This window comes from Haematobia irritans, chromosome 3 (genome assembly GCF_050003625.1).
Source record: "Haematobia irritans isolate KBUSLIRL chromosome 3, ASM5000362v1, whole genome shotgun sequence".
Taxonomy (NCBI): Eukaryota; Metazoa; Arthropoda; class Insecta; order Diptera; family Muscidae; genus Haematobia; species Haematobia irritans.
The window spans coordinates 16588624-16611305 of record NC_134399.1 but is presented as its reverse complement, the minus strand read 5'-3'; the positions used below and the strand labels follow the sequence as shown (position 1 = coordinate 16611305).

General features: G+C 29.8%; 1 protein-coding gene across 1 annotated transcript in view; it reads right to left on the bottom strand.

Annotated features, from left to right (window-relative positions):
- Window positions 1-22682, bottom strand: part of LOC142230234 (uncharacterized) — a 487637-nt gene that overhangs the window by 98679 nt on the left and 366276 nt on the right. The window contains exon 6 of the mRNA XM_075300874.1: window positions 11567-12994. Coding sequence (XP_075156989.1) covers window positions 11567-12695 — 1129 coding nt within the window. The 5' untranslated portion in view covers window positions 12696-12994. The remainder of the gene's footprint in view (window positions 1-11566; window positions 12995-22682) is intronic.

Here is a 22682-nt window from a genome sequence, read left to right as displayed (position 1 = left end):
TCTAAATGGTATCAAATTGTGAAATATTTATACATATACAATAGGGTGGGCAGTGGTTATGTTAGAGAATTTTGATAGTTTTAGATTTTGTTTGGACAACCATAGAAATGAAATACGATTGTAAGGTATATATTAGGTGTGTTCCTTTACTTTACTCGTAGTAAAAAGTAGTAAAAGAGAGAAATAAATGTACAGGAACGAAAATATAGTAAAAATTGTAAAAATGTCAAATAAAAAACAAAAGAAGCATTGTGATTTGAATAAATATTTTCAAAACATGTAGGTAAATTAAATACTTTTATATCGAATTTTTTTTTTGACAAATGGCAGATTTTTTGCAGGAAACTTTGAAATCCTTATTACGATAGAAAGAAGCTATGGTTTTTACTTTGTTATAAAAAGTACTCCTTTTGCAAAATTTTTAATCAAAGTAAAACTCTGGCTTCTGGGCTATAAAGTAGAGTAATAGCGCATATTATCAGTATCTTATAAAGTGGGGTTTTTCATTCCGTTTGTAACACATACAAATAACGAATTCTGACTATAGAAAGTATATATAGTCTTGATCAGGGAGAAATTATAAGACGATGTCTCTCTGTCTGGCTATCTGTTGTAATCAGGCTACTTCCTTCAATAATGAACCTATAGTGCTGAAATTTTACCAGACACGTTTTTCTTCTACATGCAGGTCAATTTTGAAGATGGGACTACTTCGGCCTAAGTTTCGATTTTGCTTCCATATGAACCGACCCCCGTATTGGGGTCTTCATGACATAGACATTAAAACTTTTATCCGATATGCATGAAATTCAAAACGTAGAGGTACTTTTGGTCCATTAAAGGGTGTGCCGAATTTGGTGTGACTCGGTCAATGTTTTGGTACTTTTTTCGAAACAAGTGGTATTGGTTCGGCATTGTTTTGAAATTCCAAATTGTGGAGTCCACACGTTAAATCTAAAGCACAAAGGTGCACAAAATTTTCCTCCAGAATACGTAGAATTTTATAAGGTATGTAGTCCTTCTAGACTCAAAATACAGACCCCACTTTGTTCAAATTTTGCAAAAAAATTAATTGTAAGGTCCTATCTCGCAAATATTAGATATATTCGCACACATACACAATCTTTTTATGATAGTTTATAAGTTCTATCCAGCAAAGCAAAAATCATGAAAATCGGTGCATAATTGCGCGTTTGCCAAGTAACACTAAATTTCATACATCCGAGGTGTCCAACTTCCAACGTCTATAGACCAGCCCGTGAATCCACTAGGGACCTACAAACCTCTAAATATAGAGAAAAACATTTCAGCTTTGACACAAAGAAAAAAATATGATGATATCTTAATCCATTAAAAAGTTACAGAATTATTTCCAAAAAAAAAAGCGATTTGGAACTACTTTAGTTTCGAAAATTTGAAAACAAATAATTATTTTTGTCATGACATATCTATAACCTTTACTCGAAAAAATTTGTCGAGTAACTTGTAGTAAAAAAATTTAAAAGAGACATGCATTTTGACATTGTTCTCTTAAAATTGTTTACTACTTTTACTATTTTTTGGGGTTGAGGAACGGTCTCTAGTAAAAACTAGTAAAAGTAGTAACTAGTAGTACGTAAAGGAACACAACTATTGTTATTGAGTCAATTTTTAGATATTAATATGGCAGGAATTATTTATCATGGTGGAATGGAAATGGTAAACAAGCATCTTAAACTTAGGTACAGGAAAGAATATACCCTTGAGAGAACTTTGTCATAGGAAAAAAAAAAAATAAAAATTTGACAACTTTTTCTAAGGAAATAAAATTTTGAGAAAAGTTTCTATAGAAATACAATTTTGACAAAATTTTCTACAGAAATAAAAATTTGGCAACATTTTTTATTGACAAAATTTTCTATAGAAATAAAAATTTTCTATAGAAATAAAATTTTGACAAAATTTTCTATTCACATACTAGCGTAACCCGGCCCTCTTCGCTGCTCCTTGTAGCAACATTTTAACATTTGTTAAAATGTTTGACACGGAAAACATGCCTTTTCCGAACATACACCGAAAAATGATGCACCCTCTACTTTGTGTGCCAATTTCATGTAAATTACTTTAAAAAGTCTGGCAGAGGCCTGTGCAAAAATCATAAAATTATTTACCGAGTTCTCATTTACGGACAAATCTTTACTTTCAATTATCAAAAATGCACTAACTACTAGAGGTGTGCACGTGAGTAATATTTTACTCACGCTCACGCACACTCACGACGGAAAAATCTTACTCACGCACACTCACGCACGAAAAATTTTCGAACCGCTCACGCACAAGAACACTCACGAATGAATGTATTTTAAAAAATCACGCTCACGCACACTCACGATAGAAAAATTCTACTCACGCACACTCACGCACGAAAAAAATTCGAGGCATTCACGCTCACGCACACTCACGAAAGAAAATTTTTGCTCACGCACGAAAAATATTCGAGCCGCTCACACTCACGCACACTCACGAATGGATTTATTTTAAAAAATCACGCTCACGCACACTCACGAAAGAAATTTTTTGCTCACGCACACTCACGCACGAAAAAATTTCAAGGCGCTCACGCACACTCACGAAGGAATTTATTTTCCAAAACTCACGCACGAAAATTGTTCTTGACGCTCACACTCGCGACAGAGAATTGTTACAAATGCACGAAAAATTTTGTGAAGAATTTACGCACATTCACGACTGTAGAAATGCTAATTTGACGATAAATAATATATATACCCAGCAAAAACTAGGCAATCACATCTCATTAGAATTGACATTACCAGGAGTAAAGCTGTCACTACAAGTTGCATTACATTGCGGTGAGTTATAATGACTTATTTGTAATGACAAAAATAAATACTTCTTGGTAATTTTCCAATTGTTATTCTCAAATGTTTAGGCAGTTGGCTTAATTGAAAGGTTGAATACTTCTTAGTACGAATGAACTAAAATATTTTTCTATGCTAACTTAATGGAAATTAATATACATATATACCGATCGACTCAGAATCACCTCCTGAGTTGATCTAGCCCTTGGTGTCCGTCCGTCCATGTATTTGTTGTTCGCAGGATTCCGGTCGCAATTATTAACCGATTTTGATTACATTTGGTATGTGGGTCTTAATTGGCACAAGGACGAACGCTATTGAATTTAGATATAGCTCCCATATATGTATATGTATCGCCCGATTTCGATAAATGGGGTCAGATTGCGCTCATTTACTAACCGATCGGCGTCAAATTTGTCACAATGTAATCCACTGACTCTATGTGCAAAATATCATCCAAATCGGTGCAGATTTGGACATAGCTGCCATATATATGTAGCGCCCAATTTTCAAAATTTGCCCCTTATAACCTTATTGTTGACCATTGTGGCCTCATTTATTAACCGATCTTACTCAAAGTTAGCACAAGGTAATCTCCTGTAATTTCAACAAAACCTGCAAAATATAATCCAAATCGCCCGTTTTTTGAAAAATGTACCCCTTGTAACTTTATTTCTAACCATAGTAGCCTTATCTAATACCCGATCTTACTCTAATTTAGCACAAGGCAACCCTCTGTGGTATCAACCAATATATGGATATAGCTCCCATATAAATGCATCGATCAATTTTCCCAAATTTGACCATAATACTCTTATTTATTAACATATGTTGCTTAAATTTCAAATAAACATTACATAAATCTATTACCTTATTTTCAGAAATTTGAATTTATTACCCACACTAATTGAGCGATTTCCAGTTTTTTTAATAAAGGACTCAATATTAGTAGCATACTAAATAACTCTGTAGGTTCAGAATCAACTATACTCCTATGTTAATATCAGACATTTCTGTTCAGATTATGATAAAACTCCCATGTACCCAGTAATGTTATTAAATCTGGAAATGTGGTTTTCCCCAAACCTATATCATTGATACCCTATAAACAATGTTCACTAATTCAGTAGGGGTGATTTGGGGTATGATGTAGTCGGCCCGGCCTGACTTTCTACTTTACTCGTTAATTCGAATTTTATTTAATCTACCAATTTTTTATGGTACACTTTTTCGACAATATTTCTCATTTTCGTTAGAAAAAAAAAAACAAAGCAATATTTTATAAAAGGTTTTATTGTTTAAGGAACGGCACTATACTCGGTTTTTGCACCGAAAACCAGCGCTTCAACATTACTTTTTTAATCAATTAATTTTAAATGAAAAAAAAAAAACTATTACACAATCCATACATTGGAAGGTTTAGTGTGACCAATGTCGTGAGCGTGATTAAAATCGTGGGCGTGACTGACATCGTGAGTGCGATTGACATCGTGATCGTGATTCAAATCGAGATCGTGATTCAACTCGTGAGCGTGATTCAAATCGTGAGCGTGATACAAGTCGTGAGCGTGATTCAAATCGTGAGCGTGATTAAAATCGTGAGCGTGATTTAAATCGTGAGCGTGATTAAAGTAGTTATCGTGATTCAAATCTTGAGCGTGATTTTGTTTTCGTGAGTGTAGTTATCAAACATTTTTACTCACGCACATTCACGAAGAATTTTTTTTCGTGACTCACGCTCACGCACGAAAATTTTCAGCTTGATCACGCTCACGCACGCTCACGAGATTGACTCCATCGTGACTCACGGCTCACGCGTGAGTCACGAAAATTTTCGTGAGTCACGAAAATTTTCGTGAGTCACGAAAATTTCGTGTCACGTGAACACCTCTACTAACTACCCAAGGGTCCCTATAAATTCCAAGTAAATCGACAAAGTTTATGTCACTATTCCCCATCCCCAACCATATATCGAAAAATCATGTATTTATATAATTTATTCACATCCTCTCACGTTCCCTGTAAATGTCAAATAGATCGGAGAAGGTAAAATTTTGCTCTATTGTTTTGAATGGACGTCACTTTCCCCGATAAAATATCGACAAACACAGAATTGAATAGCACACTTAACCTTCCCTGAAAATTCCAAGAAAATCTATAAACTTTCCTTCAAGTGTGCGACAAGGAGAAAGTTCCCTCCCCGTCCTAATACCCAAGCAACAGGTATACCACATTGATTTCATAACCTTCCGCCCACGGGGAGGTCAAGAAAACTTGAGAATTTTATGTTTTGTTTTCAGTTTTAGAGGAGGTCCCCTCTTCACGACCAAATATCGAAAAGTGATGTAGCGTATCTTGTGTAAACGTTCCAGAAAATGTCAAGCAAATTATAAGCCCAATTTTCAAAAAGCAAGGGGCGGCCCCTCTTTTCGTCCAAATATCACAAAATCAGGTATCCAATATTAATTTCATATCCTCTGCCCACGTCCTCTGTAAATTACAAGTAAACTAGAAAAGTTTAATTGTTTCTCTATCGAAAAATATGTACTTGAGGGGAAGCGGATGTCTGCGTATGCCCTTTTATTTTTCCCCGGATAATTTTGTTCGAAGTTTCAAAAAGTCGGGGAAGGGGGATGTCCCCTTCCATATTAATTTCATAACCTCACCGCATGTTCTCTGTAAATCTCAGGTAATTTGGAGAATTTTAGCTTTTGAACTGTCGGACCAAATTTTCAAGCGTCTTTGTTCAGATGCTTGAAAATTTCAAGCAAATCGGTCAACTGTGGTCCAATTTTCAAAAAGTCGGACAAAGAGGAGACCTCCCTCCACGACTAGTTGTCAAAAAATGAGGTACCCTATTTTCACCACATGTGCGCCCCATACGATCTCTGAAAATTTCAAGTAAATCGGTTCAGCCGTTTCCGAGCTTACCAGGAACATAAAAACAAATAAACAAACATACTTTGAATTATATATAGAAATAAATTTTCTATAGAAATAAAATCTTGAAAAAAATTTTCTATAGATATAAAAATTTGACAAATGTTATGTAGAAATAAAATTTTTCTATATAAATAAAAATTTGACAAAATTTTCTATAGCAATAAAATTTTGACAAACATTTTGACAAAAATTTTGTCAAAATTTTCTATAGAAGTAATATTTTGACAAAATTTTCTATAGAAATAAAATTTTGTCAAAATTTTCTAAAGAAATAAAAATTTTACGCAATTTTCTATGGAAATAAAATTTTGACAAAATTTTCTATAGAAATAAAATTTTGACAAAACTCTCTATAGAAATAAAATTTTTTATGGGAATAAAATTTTGACAAAATTTTCCAAAGAAATAAAATTTTTACCAAAATAGAAATAAAATTTTGACAAAATTTTCTATAGAAATAAAATCTTGACAAAATTTTCTATAGAAAAAAAAATTGACAAAATGTTATGTAGAAATAAAATTTTTCTATAGAAATAAAAATTTGGCAAAAAATTCTATAGAAATAAAATTTTGACAAAATTTTCTATAGAAATAAAATTTTGACAAAATTTTTTATAGAAATAAAATTTTGTCAAAATTTCCAATAGAAATAACATTTTGACAAAACTCTCTATAGAAATAAAATTTTTTATGGGAATAAAATTTTGACAAAATTTTCGATAGAAATAAAATTTTTACCAAAATAGAAATAAAATTTTGACAAAAATTTTCTATAGAAATAAAATCTTGACAAAATTTTTTATAGAAAAAAAAAAATTGACAAAATGTTATGTAGAAATAAAATTTTTCTATAGAAATAAAAATTTGACAAAATTTTCTAGAGAAATAAAATGTTGACAAAATTTTCTACGGAAATAAAATTTTGACAAAATTTTCTACGGAAATAAAATTTTGACAAAATTTTATGTAGAAATAAAATTTTGCGACATTTTCTATAGAAATAAATTTTTGACTAAATTATCTATAGAAATAAAAATTTAACAAAATTTTCTATAGAAAACACGTGACTAATGAACATTTTCCTTGTTTTAAAGAACATTTTGCGTTATAAAAAAAATCCTTGTCTCAATTTTAATTAAATTTCTGTTTATGACCATCTCTAATATTTTTCATCAACCAATTTTATGGTAAGGGGAAGGAATATAATTAGTTTAAATAAACAAAAATTATGCATCTGAAGGACATAATTTCTTCCGTAAAATTTTGGAAGGGTGTAATCAAATATTCTGAAGATGATATGAAAATTAAAATTTAAAGAGGAAATAAATTGCTGAAGCAGAAAGTAATTATTGTTGTCGAATACGCTTCAGATATTGTGAAATGACATTTAGGTTAATATAGGATGGAATATTGTTTGTAATGCATTTGAAATTTGATAAATATCAAATGATTTATAAAGGCGAGATTATTCACATGTGGTATAGGTTTTGGCCACAGGACAGGATAACGAAAACCATACAAAAAGAAAATTCCATTAAAATTGGGGCAATGAAAATTAATGTATAGTATGAAATATTATATTTTTTTTTTAAATTGAAAGTTCATTGCAATTGCGAAAAGTTTCAATTAAATTGGAAGTAGGTTTTTTATATATTAAAATCCAAAAAAATCTGAAAAAGTTGTTGGCTAATTATTTTGCATACTACAGTTATAGACTATACTTCCAAATTAGATTTTTAACTGCGAAAAGAAATATCCAAACTCCAGTTGTTGGTCTAAAATTTCGTTTGGGAGGACGGTATTTTTTTGTTTGTGACATTTTTTTTAATCTTACTCCTTTAATATCATCTGTGTTTAGCATTTAAAGAAATAAAATTTTGACAATATTTTCTTTACAAATAAAATTTTGTCAAAATTTTCTATAGATATAAAATTTTTGCAAAATTTTCTAATAAAAATAAAATTTTGATTACATTTTCTATAGAAATAAAATTTTGACAAAATTGTCCAAAGAAATAAAATTTTGACAAAATTTTCTACAGATATTTTGTCAAAATTTTATTTCTACAGAACATTTTATAAAAATCTTATTTCTATAGAAAATTTTGTCAAAATTTTATTTCTGTAGAATATTTTGTCAAAATTTTAGTTCTATAGAAAATTTTGTCAAAATTTTATTTTTACAGAAAATTTTGTCAAAATTGTATTTCTGTAGAATATTTTGTCAAAATTTTATTTCTATAGAAAATTTTGTCAAAATTTTATTTCCAAAAAAATTGTCAAATTTTTGTCAAATTCTTATTTGTGTAGAAAATGTTGTCAACATTTTATTTCTATAGTAAATTTTGTCAAAATTTTATTTCTGTATAAAATTGTATCTTTATAGAAAATTTTGTAAAATTTTTATTTTTATAGAAAATTTTATCAAAATTTTATTTCTATAGAAAATTCTGTCAAAATTTTATTTCTATAGAAAATTTTGTCAAAATTTTATTTTTACAGAAAATTTTGTCAAAATTGTATTTCTGTAGAATATTTTGTCAAAATTTTATTTCTATAGAAAATTTTGTCAAAATTTTATTTCCAAAAAAATTGTCAAATTTTTGTCAAATTCTTATTTGTGTAGAAAATGTTGTCAACATTTTATTTCTATAGTAAATTTTGCCAAAATTTTATTTCTGTATAAAATTGTATATTTATAGAAAATTTTGTAAAATTTTTATTTTTATAGAAAATTTTATCAAAATTTTATTTCTATAGAAAATTCTGTCAAAATTTTATTTCTATAGAAAATTTTGTCAAAATTTTATTTCCAAAAAAAAATTGTCAAAATTTTATTTCTATAGAAAATTTTGTAAAATTTTTTCAATATGAACATTTTTTATGATCAGCGTCTGAGAGTGAAAAGAAGGTCATCACCCATCACATCACAGAAATAAATTTTTGACAATATTTTCTACAGAAATAAAATTGTGACAAAATTTTCTACAGATAGAAAATTTTGACAAAATTTTTTAAAGAAATAAAATTTTGACAAAATTTTCTATAGAAATAAAAATTTGACAAATTTTTTTATGAAAAAAAAATGTTGGCAAAATTTTCTATAGAAATAAAATTTTGACAAAATTTTCTATAGAAATAAAATTTTGATAAAATTTTCTATAGAAATAAAATGTTGACCAAATTTTCTATAAAGATACAATTTTCTACAGAAATAAAATTTTGACAAAATTTACTATAGAAATAAAATATTGACAACATTTTCTATACAAATAAGAATTTGAAAAATTTCTACATTAAATTAATATCATCTGTTTTCGCTTTTAAAGAAGTGAAATAAGCATTTATCATAAACATCCTGAAAATATGCCCCACAATTTTATTTTAAGGAATTATGTAGCAAGTAAAAGGAGTAAGTAATAAAATTATATCAATTAAAATTGAGCGAGTGTTGAGCTTTTACCGTATTTTGCTTTTGCTTGTTTCCGGTCATACACCAAAATTTAATATAATCAGATTTATATATCGTAAAGTTTACCTCAAATTGCCTCTGGATTATTGCATGTCCTTAAAGCTTTTGTTGTTTGTTGGGGAGAATTTTATTCATTTGGGTGTTGTTGTTTTTTTTTTGTATACAGATTTTGATTGTTTGCAATAAACAATACGGATATAAGGCATAAACAATGCACATTTGAGTGGGGAACGGGGTTGGTTGAGTGAATGCCTAAATCTTTGCTAAAATTTTATTAAGGTTTCAAGCCTAAAAGTATACACTGAATTTTATGCTGGGCACGATTTTCAATAAAATATGTAAACTTGTTTGTTGTTAATTAAATTTTTTTTTTGTAGGTGCTCGTTTGGCAAAACACAGGAAACCACAGACCGGATGTTATTGTTACTCCTGTCAGAGGGGGGTGTGGGGATATTAAGCTGTTACTCGAATTGCTTGTATACGAGTTAGAGGGATGAATGTGATCTTAGTCAATGTTTACATTACATGTTACTGCCAAAGTTTCTTTGTTGATGTTGATGTGCCCCGAAAAATTGAAAGGGCACATTGAAATATGCCATAACTTAAGGCAATTTTAGGCCGCACATCATTCATTTTCCATTCAGGCCTGTGGAATATTTACCATTGGTCCAATCACCAGATAAAAAAGAGTAGCAAAGGAAAAACACCAACAATCTAACGTAGACATACACAGCCATACACACCACAAGACAATGAGAGGAAATAATTTATGAAATGAAAACACCTCCTTAGGCTCCTTATGCCTTGCTACCATGGTTGCCATAGTTGATAGAATTCTACAAAAAATGGAAGATATTTTACTGTTTGGTAGATTGGTAGATTTTGCAAAATTTTCCTTTCTAACTAAGAGGTAATTCATAAATAGAAATAAAATTTTAGACAAATTTTCCATAGATATAAAATGTTGACAAAATTTTCTATAGAAATAAAATTTTGACAAAATTTTCTATAGAAATAAAATTTTGACAAAATTTTCTATAGAAATAAAATTTTTACAAGATTTTCTATAGAAATAAAATTTTGACAAAATTTTCTATAGAAAGGAAATTTTGACAAAATTTTCTATAGAAATAAAATTTTGACAAAATTTTCTATAGAAATAAAATCTTGACAAAATATTCTATAGAAATAACATTTGGACAAAATTTTATATAGAAATAAAATTTTGATAAAATTTTCTATAGAAATAAAATTTTGATAAAATTTTCTATAGAAATAAAATTTTGACAAAATTTCTTATAGAAAAAAAATTGTTTCATTATCAGGCTAACATGAAATATGAAAAAATTTCCATTAGAGAAAAATTTTTGAAAAAATTTCCATTAGAAAAAAAATTGACAAAATTTTCTATGAAAAGAAAATTTAGACAAAAATTTCTATAGAAATAAAATTTTGACAACATTTTCTAAAGAAATAAAATTTTGACACATATTTCTATAGAAATGAAATTTTAGAAACATTTCCATTAGAAAAAAAATTTGAAAAAATTTCCATTAGAAAAAAATTTTGATAAAATTTTCTATAGAACTAAAATTTTGTCAAAATTTTCTATAGAAATAAAATTACGACAAAATTTTCTATAGGAAAAAAAATTGAAAAAAATTTGTGCAGAAATAAAATTGTGACAAAATTTTCTATAAAAATAAAATTTTAACAACATTTTTAATAGAAATAAAATTTTGACAAAATTTTCTAAAGAAATAAAATTTTGACAGAATTTTCTATAGAAATAAAATCTTGACAAAATATTTTATAGAAATAACATTTGGACAAAATTTTATATAGAAAAAAAATTTTGATAAAATTTTCTATAGAAATAACATTTTGGCGAATTTTTCTATAGAAATAAAATTGTGACAAAATTGTCAATAGAATTTTTTTTACAGAATTGTCTATAGAAATAAATTTTTGACAAAATTTTGTATAGAAATAAAATTTTGACAAAATTTTATATAGAAATAACGTTTTGACAAAATATTCTATAGAAATAAAAATTTGACAAAATATTCTATAGAGATATAATTTTGACAAATTTTTCTATAGAAATAAAATGTTGTCAAAGTTTTCTATAAAAATTTTGTAAAATAAGATTTTTTGGCTGGTGGGTTTTTAGTCAAATTTTATTATTTTTGGCTCGATTGGCAATCGTGGCCCAGTTCTAAAAAGGCATACGATATTCCAAGGCAGTATGTTTGGGGCAAACACAAACAAAACAAAAAAGTGATACACTTACCCAGAAGCGTATAAGCCAGTAACAGGGCACAAATACCCAAATTGGTTAACACAGCCGACCAAAAGGTCTGCACATTGCGACGACTATGACTTTTGTGTCCTTTTTTGTGCGTATAGTTGTTGCCGGATGATTTCATTGATATCGATGAGGATTTGGTCGAGTTACGTCCTCCTCGATTATTTTGCCCCGATGACGACGACGATGAGCCACCACCAAAGCAGGAGCAGCATTTCGGTGAGGCGGGTCGTTGATGTAAATTACTTCTACTGCTGGTCTTACTGGAATTGGCAGTGGTGCTGTGAAGATTTAAAGGCACTGTACTGCTGCTGGGTGTATTGATGTTATTGCAATTGCTGGGAACCGCAATGGCAGAGGCCGAGACGCATGCTATGCCGCCGCCACCGCCGACGCCAGATGATGACATTGGGCCTACTGATGATGCTACATTGATATTGGCGGGTGTTTGTAATTTGGCTGAACTTTTCAGGGTACCACATGTGGAGGCGTCCATCAGAGAACCGGTTGGGGGTATTGATGTTGGACCCAAGGATAAATTACTTGGTGGCGGTGGTATTGACATACACTGTGTGTTGGCCGATACAAGGTTCGAGGAGGAGGAGGAGGAGCTGTGTATCGAGGGCATATTGGGAGCAGGTGGAGATGTCAAAGTTGTCATTGATGTGGGTGGTGGTGGTGGTCCTGGTCCTATACCTTGAGGTTGTGATGGCATAATGACCGTACTTGATGTTGATGTTGGATATTTCAAAATGCCCGGTGGCATGGCTGTATTGAGTGTCTGTCCTGTGTTGGAAGGCCCCAGGCCACCCTCAATGTCCTCCAAGGTTGGCATGGGCAGCAAAGGTGTCTTAAATGTCGTTGTCGATGAGTTGGGTGTTGATATGTTTGTGGGGCCACCCGAAGACACCGATGATGTTGGTGGTGGTGGCATCATTCCTATTGTCACATATGATGAGGGTACATTTACATACTCCCCACTGGAGTTGAGGGACGACGACATAACTGTTGTGCATAGCGATGTCGAAGAGGATGATCCCTGCTGTTGGTGCTGTTGTTGGTTAGGTGGTGCCGTTAGGCCCATGGAGTATTGTTGATGCTGAGTACTATCCATATTTACATTGGCATTATTTTTGCTTGCTTGCTATGGTCATTGGAATAGTTACCATAACCAAAAATGCTATGTTATCGAAGTTTATCTTGGCCAAGTTTGTTGGCCTTTCAGTTTGTTTGAGTTTTTTGTTTTGTTTTCTTTTGTCTTCCTGAACGTTGCTTTGTCGTTTATGGAAAGTGATTAAAATTTTCTTTCCATTTCTCCATTAGTATCCATTGACTGGTGATGTTGGCAGTCTTTTTTTTTTGTTATTTCGTTTTTTCTTTGTCCATTTTGGGCTTTTCATGCATCGGGAAATTCTATAATGAAAGAAACGACAAAAATATAAAGCAATTAGTTTTATTGGTCAATAATTGGATGAAGGTACTGTTTTTCACACTGCTGACATTGGATTGGCATAGAGGATTTGAAAGCATTTACCCAAATCGATAGTCATTTTCAGGTTTTTTTTGGCAATTAAATGCTTTGGTTAATTTTAATATAAAGAAAACTGAGATTTCGAAAAAACATTAAAAAAATGGGAATTATAAAATTCATAATAAAGAGAAAATAATTGGATAACTAAACGAGAAAAATAAAAAAACATATTAATTAAAAGCTTGAATGATGGCTTTATATAAAAAAAATGTAATCCTAAAAGTATGCAATAGATGTTTATTAATTTTTGATTAATTTGTGTAAAGAAATCAGATATTTCAGAAATTATTAAAATTAAAAATTCAACTGTCAAAGCGTTAACAAAACGGAAATAATTGGATAACTAAAAGAGAGAAATAAAAAAAAAAATATTAATTGAAGGCCTAAATGATGGCTTTAAATTAAAAAAAGTAAACTTAATCCTTAAAGTATGCAATAAATTTTTATTTATTTTTGATTAATTTTTTAAAGAAACCGGAGTTAAAAACAAAATTTTAAATAAAAAATCCAATTTTAAAAGATATAATAAAAAGGAAATATTTGATCAATCAAAGGACAGAAATAAAGTAAAACATTAATTAAAAGCCTAAAAGATAACTATATATATTTTTTTTATATGTATTAATGACAAAAGTATGCTATAACTTTTTAGTTATTTTTCAAATGATAATAAAAAAGGCCAATTATAAAATCTATAATCAAGAGGAAATAATTCGAAAAGCGAACGGGAGAAAGTACGTAAAATATTAATTGAAAGCCTGAAAGATAGTTTCATAATTAATCGGAAAAGTATGCTATAAAAGTTATAGTTATTATATATTTTTGATTAGTTCTTGTAAAAAAAACTGAAATTTCCAAATAATGTTAAAAAACAACAATTATGAAATCTATTATAAAGAGGAAATAATTAAATAACCAAACGATAGAAGTAAAACGAAAACACTAATTGAAAGCCCTAAAGATGCCTTTATAATTTGAAATTATTAATCGAAAAAGTATGCTATAGATATTTATTTATTTTTAATTAATTTTTTGTAAAGAAAATGGAAGATTAAACAAGTAAGGAAAGTCTAAAGTCGGGCGGGGCCGACTATATTATACCCTGCACCATTTTGTAGATCTAAATTTTCGATACCATATCACATCCGTCAAATGTGTCGGGGCTATATATAAAGGTTTGTCCCAAATACATACATTTAAATATCACTCGATCTGGACAAAATTTGATAGACTTCTACAAAATCTATAGACTCAAAATTTAAGTCGGCTAATGCACTAGGGTGGAACACAATGTTAGTAAAAAATATGGGAAACATTTAAATCTGGAGCAATTTTAAGAAAACTTCGCAAAAGTTTATTTATGATTTATCGCTCGATATATATGCATTAGAAGTTTAGGAAAATTAGAGTCATTTTTACAACTTTTCGACTACGCAGTGGCGATTTTACAAGGAAAATGTTGGTATTTTGACCATTTTTGTCGAAATCAGAAAAACATATATTTATATGGGAGCTATACCTAAATCTGAACCGATTTCAACCAAATTTGGCACGCATAGCTACAATGCTAATTCTACTCCCTGTGCAAAATTTCAACTAAATCGGAGCAAAAAATTGGCCTCTGTGGTCATTTGGGTGTAAATCGGGCGAAAGCTATATATGGGAGCTATATCTAAATCTGAACCGATTTGGCTGATATTTTGCAAGTTTTTCAAGACTCATAAAAATTCGAGACTCAAAAAAAAATATTCGGATGTACGGAATTTGAGGAAGATCGGTTGATATACACGCCAATTATGACCAGATCGGTGAAAAATATATATGGCAGCTATATCTAAATCTGAACCGATTTTTTCCAAAATTAATAAGGATCGTCTTTGAGCCGAAACAGGACCCTATACCAAATTTTAGGACAATCGGACTAAACCTGCGAGCTGTACTTTGCACACAAAAATACATCAACAGACAGACAGACGGACAGACAGACAGACAGACAGACAGACGGACATCGCTAAATCGACTCAGAATTTAATTCTAAGACGATCGGTATACTAAACGATGGGTCTCAGACTTTTCCTTCTTGGCGTTACATACAAATGCACAAACTTATTATACCCTGTACCACAGTAGTGGTGAAGGGTATAAAAATATGTTTAATAAAATATCCAAATATTAAAATTTTAATAAAAAGGAAATAATTGGATAACCAACAGAGAGAAAAAAGTAAAATATTAATTGAAAGCCTGAAAGATGGCTTTAAATTTGAAAATAATTAATCCAAAAACTATGCAATAACTTTTTATTTATTTTTCATTAATTCTTTAAGAAGCCCGAGTTTTGCAAAAAAACAAAAAATAAATAAAAAACTAAATTTTAAAAGATTTAATAAAGAGGAGATGAAGTGAAGTATTAATTGGACGCCTGAAAGATGACTTTATATTTTAAACTAAAATCTGAAAAGCATACACAAATTTTTATTTATGCTTGATTAATTTTTGTAAAGAAAACTAAATAAAAAATTCAAATATCGATGCTATAATAAAGAGGAAATAATTCGCTAAGCAAAAGAGAAAAATAAAACAAGAAAACCAATTGAAATTTTAATTAAAATTTTATATTTACAGTTCGTTTCTGAAGTGTGAATGTTCTTATGGGAATGTAATTAGATACCAAGTATATACGGCCGTAAGCTCGGCCAGTCCGAACTTCCACCATGGATTGCGTAGAAACAAAAGACTGTCATCCACAATCGAATTACTTGGGTTGTGGTATCTTAAAACTTCTTAACAACCTTTTCTAAATTGTGAGTTAGCCATACGTGGTAGAGAGCCTGAATTGAAATATGGTGGTCGCTTATATGGGGGCTATATACAATTATGAAATTGATATGGACCAATTTTTGTGTGATTGGGGATCGATTTATCTGAGTGCTATATATAACTATAGACCGAGATGGACCTAGTTAGGCATGGTTGTTAACGACCATATATGTTACTAGCACAATGTACCAAATTTCAACTGACTCGGATGAAATTTGCTCCTCCAAGTGGCTCAAAAACCAAATATCGGTATCGGTTTTATGGGGTCTATATATGATTATGGACTGATATGGACCACTTTTGGCATGGCTATTAAATATCATATACTACCACCACGTACCAAATTTCAACCAGATCGGATGAATTTTGCTTCTCCAAAAGGCACCGGAAGTCCAATCTGCTGATCGGTTTATATGGGGGCTATATATAATTATGGACTGATATGAACCTATTCCTGCATGGTTGTTGGATACCATATACTGACATCACGTACCAAATTTTAACCGAATCGGATGAATTTTGCTCTTCCAAGGGGCTCCGGAGGTCAAATCTGGGGATCGGTTTATATGGGGGCTATATATAATTATGGACCGATTTCAACCAATTTTTTCATGGGTGTTTGAGGCCATATATTAACACCACGTACCAAATTTCAACCGAATCGGATGAAATTTGCTTCTCTTAGAGGCTCCGCAAGCCAAATCGGGGGATCGGTTTATATGGGGGCTATATATAATTATAAACCGATGGGGACCAATTTTTGCATAGTTTTTAGATACCATATACTTACACCATGTACCAAATTTCAGCCGGATCGGATGAAATTTGCTTCTCTTAGAGGCTCCGCAAGCCAAATCGGGGGATCGGTTTATATGGGGGCTATATATAATTATGGACCGATGTGGACCAATTTTTCCATGGATGTTAGAGACCATATACTAACACCATGTACGAAATTTCAGCTGGATCGGATGAAATTTGATCTCTTAGAGTCCCCGCAAGCCAAATTTTGGGGTCTGTTTATATCTCTTTTAGTTATCCAATTATTTCCCCTTTATTATCGTTCTGACAGTTGAATATTTCTGAAATATCTGATTTCTTTACAAAAATTAATCAAAAATTAATAAACAGCTATTGCATACTTTTAGGATTACAATTTTTTTAATATAAAGTCATCTTTCAGGCTTTTAATTACACTTGTAGTTTAGTCAATGCATGGTTTTAAGCTGAAATCAAAAACAACAACAATTTTTATTTCTATAGAAAATTTTGTGAAAATTTTATTGCTATAGAATATTTGGTCAAAATTTATTTTGTTATAGAAACTTTTGTCAAATTTTATTTCAATAGAAATTTTTTTCAAAATTTTATTTTATAGAATCTTTTGTCAAAATTTTATATGTGGGGAAAAATTTGTCAAAATTTTATTTGTAAGGTCAATTTTGTCAAAAATTTATTTCTATAGAAAATTGTATTATAGAAAATTTTGTCGAAATTTTAGTCATTTAGAAAATTTTGTCGAAATTTTATTTCTACAGAAAATGTTGCCAAAAATTTATTTCTATAGAAAATTTTGCCAAAAAGTTATTCCCATATAGAATTTTGTCAAATTTTTACTGCTATAGAAAATTCTGTCAACATTTTATTTTAATAGAAAATATTGTCAAAATTTTTATTTCTATAGAAAATGTTGTCAAAATTTTAATTCCATAGAATATTTTGACAAAATTTTGTCGAAATTTTATGTCTATGGAAAATTTTGTCCAAATTTTATTATTATCGGAAATTTTGTCAACATTTTATTTCTATAGAAAATTTTGTCAAAATTTTATTTGTATAGAAAATTTTGTCAAAATTTTATTTGTATAGAAAATTTTTCAAAATTATATTTTTATAGATAATGCTGCCAGAAATTTATTCCTATAGAAAATTTTGTCAAAATTTTATTTATATAGAAAATTTTGTCAAAATTTTATTTATATAGAAAATTTTGTCAAAATTTTATTTTCATTGTCAATATTTTATTCCTAGAGAAAATTTTATTGAAATTTTATTCCTGCGTTTTGTTTTGTTATTGTTGGTTTTGTTCTTTAAGCGTTGTTGTTGTTTTTTATTGCAGCTTAGAACCATACATTGACTAAACTACAAGTGTAGCTTAATCAACAGAGGAAAATAATGTTTGTCAAATTTATTTGGACAAAGCCCTATAGACTGGAGGGTGGTTGGATGGACACACGTTTCGGAGTTACCACATTCCTCATCACCATCCTCTACTTGCAGCAAATATTATTCCTATAAAAAATTTGTGAAATACCTCTTAACTAGAGAGGAATATTTTGCAAAATTTTTGTTATTTCTATAGAAAATTTTGTGAAAATTTTATTGCTATAGAATATTTGGTCAAAATTTTTTTTTTTATAGAAAATTTTGTCAAAATTTATTTTTATACCCTAAACCACATAGTGGTCAGGGTATAATAAGTTTGATCGGCCAAAAATGTGCCTGCCAGAAATATTGATTTTAGACCCCATAAAATATATACCGATCGACTCAGAATCACCTCCTGAGTCGATCTAGCGCTTGGTGTCCGTCCGTCCGTCTGTCCATGTATTTGTTGTTCACAGGATTCCGGTCGCAATTATTAACCGATTTTGATAAAATTTGGTACAGGGAGGTTTTTGGGCACAAGGACGAACGCTATTGAATTTTGAAGAAATCGGATCAAATTTAGATATAGCTCCCATATATATGTATCGCCCGATTTCGACAAATAGGGTCACGTTGCGCGTTTTTTCAAACGGATCGTCACCAAATTTGGCAAAAGGTAATCTTTTCCATCGCCCTTCAAGTCTGCAAAATTTCATTCAAATCGGTTCAGATTTAGGTATAGCTCTCATATATATGTATCGCCCGATTTTCCCAAATTTGGCCACAAAACCTTTATTTATCAACCGATCTTACTCAAAGTTGGCTAAATATAATATTCTATAGCACTTACTATATGTGCAAAAAATCATCGAAATCGGTTCAGATTTATATATAGCTCCCATATATATGTACCGCCCGATTTTTCTAAATTTGGCCATAAAACCCTTATTTATCAACCGATCTTACCCAAATTTGACTAAATGTATTCTTCTATAGCACTAACTATATGTGCAAAAAATCATCGAAATCGGTTCAGATTTATATATAGCTCCCATATATATGTATAGCCCGATTTTCCCAAATTTGGTCATAGAACCTTTATTCATTAACCGATCTTACTAAAAGTTGGCTAGGTCGAGTACTCTATAGTACTAACTATATGTGCAAAATTTCATCGAAATCGGTTCAGATGTAGATATAGCTCCCATATATGTATCACCCGATTTTGAAAAATTCGCCCCTAACAACCTTATGTTTGACCATACAGGCCACATTTCTTAACTGATCTTACTCAAATCTTGCACAAGGTAACCTTTTGTGGTATTAATCAAGCCCGCAAAATATTATGCAAATTGGTTCAGATTTAGATATAGCTTCCATATATATGCATCGCTCGATTTTCCCAAATTTGACCATAGTACTCTTATTTATTAACCAATGTTACTCAAATTTCAAATTTTGATGTACTAGCCGATCGTACTTATACGTACTTGTAGCTCTTACATAAGAATATTGCCCGATTTTTTCAAATTTGTATTTATTACCCACACTAATTTAACGATTTTCTCTTTTTTAATAATGGGCTCAATATTTGTGGCATACTAACGTCGTAGGTGCAATATCAACACAGCCAGTGTTGCTAGAAGTTGGGGAAATTCCCTATATGTAGGGGTTTTCTAATATTTAGCGACTTGTAGGGACGTAGGGCCACAATGTAGGACATTTTCACTCAACACAATTTGTAATCATTTTTACATTTTGGGGGCTCTAGAGGAGGAAATTAGAAGCCGGCAAGGCTTGATCGTTAACAATGTGTGGTAAACTTTATTCCTGTAGAAAACTTTGTCAACATTTTATTTCTATAGAACATTTTGTCAAAATTGTATTTCTATACAATTTTTTTTCAAAATATTATTTCTATAAAAAATTTTCTCAAAATTTTATTTCTGTGGAATTTTGTCTCAAAATTTTATTTCTATAGAATTTATTGTCAAAATTTTATTTCTATAGAAAAATTTCTCACAAAAATTTGTTTATAGAAACTTTTTTCAAAATTTTATTTTTATAGAGATATAACAAAAAAGATTACTAATTTGGGTAGAATTCTACCAACTGTGGCAACCGTTGTCGTAATACAAATTTATATTCTAAGTTATATACGTTGCATATTCATGTTTTAAGATAATAAAGTACTTAGAACCATTTTTGTTTTGTAAAATTTTTTAAATTTAACGAAAAATATAGTAGGGAAAATTGTTTGGGAATGTATGGGAAAGTAGGGAACTTTTTTTGTCCTTGTAGGGTAAACCGAACATTTTCCCTGACAACATTGACTATGAGCTATAGTCAGATTGACACAAAGCACCCATAGACATGTACCCCTTAATTTTCTTAAATATGCAACTGCAGACCTATATGTTACCCCACAAATGCTTATGATTACTAATTCTGTAATGGTGGTTTAGGGTATGATATAGTCGGCCCCGCCCGACTTTCTACTTTACTTACTTGTTTATAGAAAATTTTGTCAAAATTTTATGTCTATAGAATCTTTTGTCAAAATTTTATTTCTATAAAATCTTTTGTCAAAATTTTATATGAAAGGAAAATTTTATTTGTAAGGATAATTTTGTCAAAAATTTATTTCTATAGGACTAAAATTTTGTCGTAATTTTAGTCTTATAGTAAACTCAAAAAGTATGCCATAATTGTTTATACCCACGAAAAATCAAAAGAATTGAAGTAAAATATTAGTTGAAAGTCAGAAAGATGGCTTTTATTTAATCTTTCATGCTACATTGATTACAACCTAAGCTTCGATAAAATGTAATATTACGAAAATATGTATATGAGTTAAGACAATTTCCTGTTTTAAGTTCAAAATATTAAGCCCAAAAATATACTATACTTCTGTGGTATAATATAATTAATTTTATATCGCTAATTTTGGCCTACATAGTATAGAGGATTTTGAAAGCATTTGCCTTAATCTTAAGGGGCTTTTGCAATTAAAAGTTTATATTAATTTTTTATAAAAAGGCTGCTTAAATATGTATATGAGGTAAGACAATTTCCTGTTTTAAGTTCAAAATATTAAGCCCAAAAATATACTATACTTCTGTGGTATAATATAATTAATTTTATAGGAATATATTTGGATGAAGATATTTTTCACATCGCTAATTTTGGCCTACATAGTATAGAGGATTTTGAAAGCATTTGCCCCTTAGGCTTTTGCAATTAAAAATTTATATTTTTTTTATAAAAAGCTGGTATTACAATAATGTATAACATAAAAAAACCCATACACAGTTATAAAAGCTTTGATAAATAGTAATAATTGGATAAAAAGGAAAGAGAAGCCAATAATTTAAGGCTTTAAATCGGTCAGTTTATTAAATATTTAAATATTAATAATCCCAAAAGTATGCAATAATTGTTTACACCCACCACCATACGATGGTGAGGAGGGTATAACAAGTTTGTCATTTCGTTTGTAACATATCGAAATATCGATTTCCAACTATATAAAGTATATGTGTTCTTGATTTTTTTCTATAGCCGAGTCCGTACGGCTTTGTACATTGCAGTTAAACAACTTAGAGATGCTTTGAAACACTCAGAAATGTCAGCAGTATTAATGAGAGGGGATAATCCATCGACGAAAAACTTTTTGGTATTTGGTCGAAGCTGAGAAACTCACGACCCTTGTTTTTCAGACGGGAATGCTAACCAGTGCACCACAGTGGCTCCCAATACAGACTACAGTTTGACTAAAGTATAACGACCATTGTCTAAGGATCCATATTAACCAAAAGCTACTCAAGACAATTATCTATAAACCTTCCCCCAATACAAGAGCACACATTTGAGAAATTTCTTCTTCTTCTTCTTCTTCATATTTATATTATTTTGTGTAATAGTTATATTATTTTGTTGTAATATAGAATAAATAAGATCTTCATCAAAAGGTATAAAATTACCAATTAGTCTAATGAGAGAATGAAATAAATTTGATTAGCAGATATATCCATATTTAATTAGCAGTTATAACAAAAATTATTCTTTATATAATTGAGGACAATAAAACTTTTATATTATTAACTAGAATGCAATTAGCAGAAAACTTCTCTTTTAATATCGTACAATAAAAGTTTCTTTCATATAATCAAATGTTTAAAAAGAACAATTACGTATGAATTGGAGGAGAGGCCAATTATATTCAATTAATTATTGCATACTTTTCGGCTGCTAGAGTATTTATATGTTAAGTTTTATATATTCATTATTAATGCCTTTTCTATTCGCTTTGACTATAGGCAAATAATGAAGTCTTGTAATAACATATATAAAATGGCTCCATAAAGTTTGATAATTTACCTATGTGGGTTGTTAGTTGAATTTTGTTTTTGGTTAATTATTTGCGAAATACCATAACAGACATTATTGAATGGAAAACACTAAAACCCAATTAACTTTATTTTAGTTAATGAAAACTATTATATTTTAGATTAAATTTTTGCAATATGACAAAGTTACCTTCATATTAATAATTTTTTAGTTGCTTTAGTTAAATGAAAATAAAAATGATTTATACACAAAT